Source organism: Rhincodon typus, chromosome 23, assembly GCF_021869965.1.
Source record: "Rhincodon typus isolate 14 chromosome 23, sRhiTyp1.1, whole genome shotgun sequence".
NCBI classification, from domain to species: Eukaryota; Metazoa; Chordata; class Chondrichthyes; order Orectolobiformes; family Rhincodontidae; genus Rhincodon; species Rhincodon typus.
In genome coordinates, this window is record NC_063354.1 from 32,742,963 (window position 1) to 32,753,771 (window position 10,809).

The 10,809-nt window shown below is 39.7% G+C and overlaps 1 protein-coding gene across 1 annotated transcript; it reads right to left on the reverse strand.

Annotated features, from left to right (window-relative positions):
- Window positions 1-595: 595 nt before the first annotated feature.
- Window positions 596-1,641, reverse strand: LOC125485861 (heparan sulfate glucosamine 3-O-sulfotransferase 3B1-like; the record flags this gene model as incomplete). The annotated part of the gene is made up of 1 exon (XM_048610899.1): window positions 596-1,641. A coding segment is annotated over one exon (651 nt), but the record flags the coding sequence as incomplete, so codon positions are not given.
- Between the last annotated feature and the right edge of the window lie 9,168 nt (window positions 1,642-10,809).

The following is a 10,809-nucleotide window of genomic DNA, read 5'->3' on the forward strand; positions in this document are numbered from 1 at the left end:
AGATTAATATCTCTCTTCAGGATAAAGCATCAGCATACAGGGGCAAGGTCTTGCCTTTAAGTACAGCATATGAATGAATGAATAAATGAATCTCCTTTCATTCCAATTTAAGGTAGCAGCTCTTGGGAAATAACCACTCTTTGAAGTATGCCAAATAAGCCATGCAATGAAATAACGAAGTCGGAAAGTTTTGGAAATACATTATTGAATGTCTTTGATCTTCAGGACCGAGCAGCTAGAACTGCCTGCTCTGTGTGCTTGCAATATTATATTTCATAATTCCAGCAGTTGCAATGCATGCAACCAATTCAAAATTGGAGCAACAATCATAAACACCCACGTTTTTTTAAATTTCCTCAGTGAATCCCTCTACCTTTTCAAACCAAAAGTGTACTACTTCCATGTGAGGTGCAGTCTTGTTTTAAGTATTTCAGGCCAGTGTTAACCCCTCAAGATTCTGCTTCGCTCTCATAAACAGGTGAGGATATAGCAAAAACAAAGTCATACCATGTCTTTAAGGCAAATAGTGACTCCCGATTGCAACTGATATTGTTATAAATACCCGTAACCTTTATTAAATGTGTGCTTTTAAAAACTCATAAATGAGGTAAAAGAAATTACCCAATACAGAAATAGCACCCTCAGTTAAAGCAATCTGTGAATAAAATATTAAGATAATACAAAGAATTAGCAACTCTGTAAAAATAACAATTTCTGTGAAAGGGTTTTGCAATTTTGAGATAACAAGTGACTAAAACTTCTAAATAATTCCAAGTTAAACTGAACTCTAATGCAAATGTGCTAGAGTGCTCATTCTATAACCTTTTGTAATATGTAGCTAATAGTTTAAATAAATAACTCAAAAAATGCATATTTGAACATCAGGACAAAGTAGCAACAGCATCATGTCCAAATTTACTCAGTATATCTTTTCATCTTATTATTTTACTCAAAAAAGTCTTATTGGTAATATTCTACATGCTTAGTATTTCAGTTATCCCAACCGAAGTTCTGTCCTGTCATTTGGTAAAACTTCATGTTGAAAGGCCGGTAAAAGTCCCTCAGCCTCTGAACCACCTCTGGGTCAATGTTGGGATGGGTTCTGCCTTTTGTTTTGCCCAGGCAGTGGGGCTTGCTGCTGCCCTCTGGCTTCTTCAAGCAGGGGAAGCCCTTAGTCTTGTTGAAATAGAAATGTTTGTCTGTGATGATTCTCTTCAGACCCAGAAAATCTTGTACTTTGCCTAGTTCACCTGCTGGGTCACTGATCAGCCTCTCTCCACTCACAAACAGAATCTGGCCCATGGGGAAATAAAGGAGCCAATTCTCCAGGTGCTTGGCATAGATGCCAATCTGAATAGCACTCCATGAGGTGTCAATCAGGCCTGTAGTCCTGTTTTTGAAGGCCAAGTTCTCAAAACTGGGGATATCTGGTTTCTTTGAGAGAGTTTGCGTATAGTCAGAAATAGCCCGCGTGACAGGATCCCGAACCACCACTATTAGCTTGGCATCCTTGGACATTGCATAGATTCGGGCAGCTGCTTCCTTGGTGACAAAGTAACTTGGTGTTTTCTCCATGGTGATTTGTCCATCCAGTGTTTTGGGCATCAGACCCCTGTAGAAACATAAATTTATATTTTGAAAAAAATAACATCAGAAAAATGATCTAGAATACAAATATTTTAATAATGCTAAAATTTAGTTTGGATACAATGGAAATACAATTTCACAGGGAACAAATTGGCTTCCTCTATATGTTCTCTCACAACTTTTTTTTTCCCCCCTTTCAAATCAATAGACAGTAAAATTAAACAGGGGTATGATAGCAACCAGTCCACTACTTCTCCTTTGCTCAAGTTTCGTCCCCATAGTTCTAGATATTGTTTTCTGAGCTTTTATTTTGTGTAAGAAACATTTTGGACAACAGTTCAAGAAAAATGAAAGAACAACTGAGTTCCTTTATTTCCTTCACTTTTACATTTTGTGCGCCAGGCAATATGCCTCTTTTGACTTCCTTATATGCTGTGCTGAATACTGATTGTTTGCATGAACTATCAACATTAAGTTGTATTTTGTATTGAGGTTTCCAAAGTTGTAGGCCATTCCAAGGTGTTTTACAGGAACATAATCAGACAAAACTGACACTGTGCAGAAGGAGTGCTTAGAATGGGGAAGTTTGAGCAAATAGAGAAGTTTCATGGAAGATTTTAATGGAGCAAATAAACCTTGAGATGCACAGAGCTTTAGAGAGGGAATTTAAGAGTTTGGGTTTCCAGACAGCTGAAAACACACCCTGCAATGGGTAGAATGTGTAAGAAGTCTTTCGTGGAAGAATGTAGAGTTGTTGGAAGGTTGAAGGGTGGAGGATATTAGAGAGATAAGGAAGAGTGGGGCATCAAGGCATTGAATATAAGGCTATGAATTTTAAAATCAAATCTATACAGTATTTTCATGTTACACTCAGTTATAGTTGAAGCCTTTTTTTTATTTTCGGTTTTAGAAGATTGTTACTGTCAATCTTACATTCCCAGCATTTGTTCTCCATTCCCTGAATTTGGGCACATTGATTGGCATTTGCTACTTTTAAACTCAATTCCCCAATCTTTCCCCTCCTACTGTATTTGGACTATTCTTTCACCTTTTACAGCTCTTCTCTCCCTCAATTAATTAAGATAACTTTGTTTCAGTCTCAGCTTCCAAACTCATTTCTATCCAGTATCGGAGTTAATGGCTCCATGGAACCCACTGACTATCTTTTGCTGTTCCTTTACAGCTGAATGAGTAATTATCCTTTGTTCCTTCTGATTGAGCCAATCTTTGACTTGCTCCTGAGATTTAAAGCAATTAAAGCACAATGCTGGGTCCAATGGGATCTTACTGTTTACACAATGCATTCACTTTGGCTTTATTTGAGAAAAACTCAGAACCACCTTGCCAAGAAATTTTATGGTTCATACAGGATTTTCATAAACTCTAAATAAAAAAGAATCTAATTTGCAAGTCTTTATACAGCAACTCCTTAATTTTCATTCGGTGATTTGAACTCAAACAAAAGCAACAAAATGCTTTCCAAAAGCACAGATTGCCCACAATAGTGATTATATGTAGCTACTTCTCAAACAGAATTAAACAAGTTCCATGTTCCATAAGCATTAAAACAAAATGACCGCGGAGTGTTTTATGAATGATTTTAGATTTTGTCATTGTAATGTGTAAAACGCTATCAGTGAAAGATATGATTTGCTTGGTATATTTCAAACACAATTAAGCCTGGTTTTTGTCAACATGAGCCTGCTATCATAGTGACAGAGTTTCCTTCACTGTGGGTTTTCTAGAATTTAGTCAGTACTTTTAAAAATCTTTTTAATAGCAAGCCTGTAACATGGGCCTAGAAATTAGCTTGGGTACAGTATCTGGGGTTCAGTGTGCATGACCAATAGATGCAGTAACCCTGCAAATTGATGGCACTTGGCTTTTTTCCTCTTTAACAGACTCCCTGTGAGCCACCAGAGTTGGCCATAGCTCCACAAACAGCAATGACATTAATGGTGGGCCATCGGCCTCACAGACTGCAGGCTTCAAGTAAAGGCCGAGAGAGGTGAAAGACAGGTGACAGCTAATCATAACACCTGTGCCATCCAGAGGGCAGTTCCGGTCCCTTTGTGTCATATTGTTTTTAAAAATTACATACCTTTGATGGTCACAGGGAAGACTTATAAGCAGAGCAGACCACCTACACTGCTTATTGTCAACTGGTTTCTCTGACGTGGACATGCCGGGTGTTGGGCTGAAATGGACAAAGTTCAAAGTCACACAGCACCAGGTTATAGTCCAACAGGTTTATTTAAAATCATTAGCTTTCGGAGCACTGCTCTCTCATCAGGCAGCACTCCGAAAGCTAATGACTTTAAATAAACCTGTTGGAACATAATCTGGTGTCGTGCGACTTCTGAACTGGTCTCAGTGGGAGCCTTTCAAGAATGCCTATTTTCCATAGCTAAGAGGTCGACTGCTTCAAAATAATCTCCACGGATTTGGCAATGGGATGCCTGAGCAGATTGGGCACCAGCTATCCCAATAAATTCTGGTGTCTTGCAACAATTTTCTGCTAAAACCAGGTGTATGAAAGAAAAAAGAATCACAGTAAAACATAGAAAGTTGGTACTGGTCCAAACTCATTTATGTCCAGTATAGAAAGGTATACAAAATGATTTTGGACTAGTTTCATCATTTCTGTGCTTTAATGCATTTTGTTTTCCTTCATATACCTTGATGAAATGATGAAACTCATTTTGTACACGTTAATATGGAACTCCAGTTCAGATCAGTACAGTGTTTCCATGTTTTACTGTCTTTTTTTCCCCACGATAGCATAGTGCTAAACAACTCTAATAACCCATGTAGTCTGGATGCTCTCATACTTCGGAGCCATTTCAAATAAAGCCCCTCCAGAGCCAACGAGAGAGTTCCAGGTTTGGATCCTGGTATGCTGTTGAGTTGGTTGATGTCATCTGATGTAATGAGGTCGTGAAGGAGGCAAAATTGTACAAGCTTTCTCAACCTCACACATAAGGCATCATCTGGCTTGATTGACTGAGATATTTTTCTAGTTTAATTGTCCATCGGCCTTTTTCTTGGTGGGGGAGGGCAGGAGTGATGTGGGGAATTGCTCTGTTCCCATAGAAAGGGCGTCTATTCGAGTAATCGAGTGGGGCAAAATATGAAGGCAGAATTTTTCTAAAGTGCTAGATTGTTGTACAATGCAGATCAGTTGAAGCAATGTTGATCGGTTCAATATTTTTTACAAGCATGTTAGGAAGTTTTAGCCATTAAGCGTTGTTCTAATGAATTGTAGGTCAAAGAGAGGTTTCCAAGTTGGCCGATCATGAAACAAGACCACAGCTTTTTTAAAATCCCATCTGATAAGTGAGGAGCCTTGGCAAACCATTAAAATGAACTTTTACAAATTGAATCGACAAATGTCCTTGAGTAGAGAAGTGGCAGTTAAATTAACTTTCATAATAGATAAAGTGAAACATCTTGCCAGGTTCTGAGATAATGTTCATCAGTAATGTATTCTTATGTGACCTTGGGCCACCCTCATTTTTAATAGACACGCACAATATATTTATTTATTCCTAGCCTTGATTTTATCATTCATATATCTATTTGTTTACAAGCCTAAGTGACTCTAACTAATGTTAACACTTGCTCAGGCTAGGCAGGCAGCTTATGATGTAAACCCATCACTTGTGGTATTTGTATACATGCACATGTAGATGGTGCAAATCATAGTTTTTCAGGTTCCATTCGCATGGTCACCTTAGAACATTACATCTGTGCGAAGTATGCACAGGGACGTCAAGTACAAGTGTGATGTGTGTCTGAATTTCATACCCGGATGTCGAACTTTCCCAGCATCCCATAAGGGTCTAATCTTGTTTAACCCTCTCCATAGGTTACCTCCATGCCTTCTATAATATGGCACTCAGAATTGTACACATTACTCTAGCTGAGGTCCAACATGATTACAATCAAATCACTCACCAGGAATGAATTAACTGCAGTTTGCTTTACTTAAAATGGTAGAGCACATTACTAGTTATGAAGCAGACATTACAGTAAACCAATTGAAGTGTGCACATGCAGATTGCGAACGCAAAGCCAACTAAAAGGGTCACAACATTGGTGTACCCACAGCATATGGAATGCTTAAAGTTGAACTCTCTTAAAGGCAAAGCACACATACAACAGGACTTGGGAGATAAAATCATTCTCAAAAAGGGAGCAAGAGTCTGCAGCGCAAGGCAAAGTCTTCTGATGGAAGTAGTGAATGCGGAGGTGCGGGTGTTGGATGATGAGCTCAGTGTCATACCAAAGTAGAAGACGATCGAGGTGGGATTGTAAAGGGATGAGGTTGAGGCCCCAGCAAAGGATTGGTAATCCAGTGTCAGAGAGGGGATACGGAAAACAGAACAAGAAGTTGAGACAACATCATCTAAAAGATTTTCAAGCTCCACATGTATGGAAACGATACTCAACTCCATCTCACTGTCATTCCTCCTGAATGCTTCGCTGCCTTTGACTTTGTCAATTTTCCAATCAAACATTCAATATTAGATGAGCAGAATTTTCTTCAATAAAATGTCAGAAAAACAGCAAACACTGTCTTTAGCCTTCACCACAAACTCCACAACCATGCTGCTGGGTTCTGGCACAGATTCTTGCAACTTTCTGAAACAGGCCATTCACAACCTTGGCATCCTACTTGAGCTCGAGATGAACTTCCAAACACACATTTACTCCATCAACAAGACTACATCATTCGACTTCAATAATATCATCTGGCCCCATTTGCCTCAGTTGATGTCTGGCTGAAATTCTCATCAATGCCTTTGTAAGTGCTGGACTTCATTATTCCTTAACTATTCCTTACACTTAACATACTCCCCAAATTTGAACTTGTCTAGAATCCTGCCATCTGCACTTCAACTCACACCAAACCCCACTCAAAGATGGCAAAATCATCTTCAACAAGAGAGAATCTAACAATCATCCTTTAACATCCAATGGTATCTCCATCCCTGAATCCCCTAATATCAACATCTTGGAGGTTACCACTGACCAGAAACTGAACTGAACCATATAAATACTGTGGCAAGTAACTTATCTCCTGACTCCCCAAAGATTGTCACCTACAAGTCAAAGATTGGACGGAATACTCCTTATTTTTATGGATGAGTGCAGCTCCAACAAAACTTCAGAAGCTTGACACCCTCCAGGACAAAGCCACCCATTAGATTGGCACTACATCCACAAACATTTAGTCGCTCCACTACTGACGCTCAACAGAATCAGTGTGTACCATCTACAAGATGCACTGGAGAAATTCATCAAGGCTCCTTGGGCAGCACCTTCCACCACCACGTGCAAGTTCCCTCTATGCTGCACACTGCCCTGATTTTGAAAGATGCCACCATTCCTTCAGTGCCGCTGGATCAAAATTCTGCAACTTCTTCCATTATGGGTCTAGCTACAGCAAATAGATTTTAGAGATGCAAGAAAGTAGCTCACGACCACCTTCTCAAGGGCAACCATGGATGGGTAAGAAATGTTGGACCGGCCAGCAATATCCACATCACATGAATGAATAAAACATCAGAGGGAAGAGCAAGGAGAGGGTTTCAGAGGCCCACCCTTGCCTCTCATCCATGCTTCTGAAAGCCCCCAGATTGGGGCAATTAGATGTCCACCTTCCCAACCCAGCAGGTAGGTTGTCATGGTTTCCTAGTTGAAACTAGTCACATTTCTTGCCCATCACAGGTTATCAGGGAGGTGCGAAGTTGAAGTTTATAAGTATTCAATATTTGGTCATTTAAGAGCCTTAATGGGTGACAGGTCAAGAAGATCACCCAATGGAATGTTCTCCCCAGAACATAACTATTAAGGTGGCAAGAGTGGGTGAATTTCTCTCCAAGGCAAATCAAGCCAACTATTTACAACTTGCCTAATTACTTTCCTTTCTAGACATTTCCAGTGAGGTGAAAATCATGCCTGAGGTTTATTGTACCTTTAAAAAAAAGTTAAAATAATCTGATATTTTCCCAATCTCTTTTCCTTACCAGAAGACATACATATTTTCTTTCTGCTTTCAATTAACTTATCAGTAGGGTGGAGTCCCTGACTGTGCAAATATCATAGCAACGACTGACCACAACAGCGCACATACAAAGGAGATTATAATGGAATGATCGCGAGCAGGAACCACAACAGACTTCCCCCTCTTTAACCAACTGTGTTGCTACCAACGGCAATACCCTATACCATTACTCCAGATAAGATCTACTTAAAATAGCATACAGCCACTATATGAAACTGGATCCTTGTCAGACTTTACAGCTGAGACAGGAGGGTCAACATTCCATCATGGATACAGGTAAGCTACAAATTATAGGGTCTCGGTATAAAATTCACTGGAAAAACTGGGAGGCTGTTGTTCAATGCTCCACCAGCATAGAAATATACTCTCTCCAGCACCAGTGAACTGTGGCTGGTATGTGTACTATCTACAGAACGAGATACTGCAACTCCCCATGGCTTCTTAAGCAGTTCCTTGTAAATCTACAACCTCCACTACCCAGAGGACAGGGCAGCAGGTGCATGCAAACAGCAGTCCCTCCACTTTCCTCCTTATCTCTCCATTTTCTTCCACTGAAAGCCGAGATGGGAGATTTCCTTGGGGGAATGTCATTACTGACAGTGATGGAACTATACAACAAAAGGTTAAGTAGCAGAACATTTGTAATAACGGTTGCTCTAAAACAGAATAACTACTGAAAAAGAATTTTTTTTAAGAAACTAAAAACAAATGTCAGAAGAGTTTTAAGATGATCTATTATTTTTCTAACATGATCTTTAACTGAGCTTGTGTTAACAGCAACCTTGGCCACCACATATTCTTGGAAGTGGGTATGATTCACAGTGCAACACACACACAGACATCAGCAAATTGTATTCAGCTCATTCTCTTCTCGCTCCCATGTCAATATTTATAAGACTAAGTTGTAGAAGCAGAAACAGGCCATTCAGCCAATTGAGTCTATTCCACCATTCAATGAGATCATGGCTGACCTGGTAATCCTCAATTTCCCTTTCCAGTCTTTTCCCCATACGCATCTGTGCTCTTACAGAATAAAATCCATTGCAGCTTTGAATAAACTTAACAACCACCTCAACTGCCCTCTGCAGTAAATAATTCCACAGATTCATTATCCTCAGAAGAAATTTCTCCTTTAGCTCTGTCTTAAATGGACTATTAATGAAGATCACACCCATCTGAACCCCACATTCCCCGTCCCAGTTTCCATAGAAAGAAAGGCAGTGCACAATGTGGGTGCTGATTCAATACAGGAGACTTCTGACAATTTACAAATGGGTTTTGAATAGAGCAAACAGGCTTGGTTGGAAAATCCTCAGGCAGTCATGACTCAGAACTGATTTTGTTTCAAAGGGGTGGCACAGTGGTTGGCACCAGACACCCAGGTTGGCTTCTACCCTTGGGCGACGGTTTGTGTGGGTGTTTGCACATTCTCCCTGTGCCTGTTTCAGTTTCCTCCCACAGTTCAAAGATCTGTGCTTTGGGTGGATTTGCCACATTAAATCGTCCCATGGAGTCCAGGGATCTGTAGACGAGGTGGATGAGCTATGGGAAATGCAGAGTTACAGGGACAAGGATAGGGGAGTGGGTTTGGATGGGATGCTCTTCGCTGGTTGGTGTGGAGTTAATGGGCTGAATGGCCTACTTCCACACTGTAGAATTAATGTCATTCAAATTAAGATTCTTTTGTTATTTTATTATTATGTATTGCAAAATAGATGGACTTTTTGACCTGATGGGAACGGGCTGTTTCAACATGCCACCTTCAGACAAGTGACTCGTTAAGTTAGGCACTGTGCCTGGATACATTCACTGTCTTTTGGCCACTTAAAAACACTGGCTTTCAAAGCAATAGTACTAAATCAGTGGACTTTTGTAAACAGGCTCATTCTCAAAACAATGTCCCAGTCCGGAACTGAACCAGGTTGAGCTGTTACTCTTCCTCATCAAAATTCACTCAAACTGATCAACTTAAAGACAAACAGCAGCTTTGTTTCTTTATTGCATTAATTGGTCTTGCAGGATGGAGTAGATGAATATTATGAAAAGCTAAGACATCACAGAATGGAAGAAAGTGTCTGATAGCAACTGGACTGGCACACAGTTATGTGCGGACGGAGACACTAAAATTTGAGGCAGTTGCCACAGAGGTGCCTTGGGAAAGGCCACTTTCTAAGGTGATCCTGCTGTTTGTTTGACATGGAATGAACATTATAAATAAAAGCTGCAATTGCAAACATACTGTGGCATTTTAGAGTGCCAAGTGTATTGAGAGAAATTGATCTCATTTGCACTTTATGTGAGGTCAACTGCCTTGGAACGTATTTTCATAAAAGTTATGAATAAATATATTTTCAGGGGAAGAAAGTACCTGATAGCTATTCGATTTTCTGGCATGCTCAAATGTTATTAAGAACATCTGTGGCAGACGCTTCTCCTTGTTTTCACTGTAGTTCCATGAGTTTTGTTTGGAACCAATTTTATATCAAAAGGAAGCAGTCTTGAATGAATATCTGGCAAAGATATTCCATCTGTGTTCAAATCATATTGGAAATTGCTTCAGGAAAATTGTGTCACCTCGCCTCATCACTGGTACCTAAATATTTTATTGCAGTGAAAATAATTTCATTATCTTCCCTTTTCTCCCTGTAACCTCAGAATTATTATGAGAAAAGGAAAAATATATGAGACTATGATGGCAGCAAATTTACTCCACCTAGACAATGTGATTTACTGGAACGAAAACAGAAATTGCTGGAGAAACTCAACAGATCTGGCAGCATCTGTGCAGAGAAAGCACAGTTAACATTTTCTGTCCAGTGATCAGCAATTTCTGTTTTTGTTTTATCCACAGTTGCTTGATTTATTTTAGTGATTTACTTCAAAATGGCCTGACGGTGTGGGTCATCTCCGATAATTATTGAGACTCAACAGGTTGGACTTTAAAGGTGAATTGTGCATGTCTCCTGACGTGAAAATTGAAACATTTTGCTTGATAACTTTTTTTTTATCTATGATGATAATAGATTATTCAACACCATTCTTTGAAGATTGCTCTGCTCCAAGTTGGTGAAAACACCCTTCACTCTGTCAACAAAGTAGGCAAAGATTCATAAGATCTTACAGTAGATGAAGAAGCCATTTGGCTCCTTGTG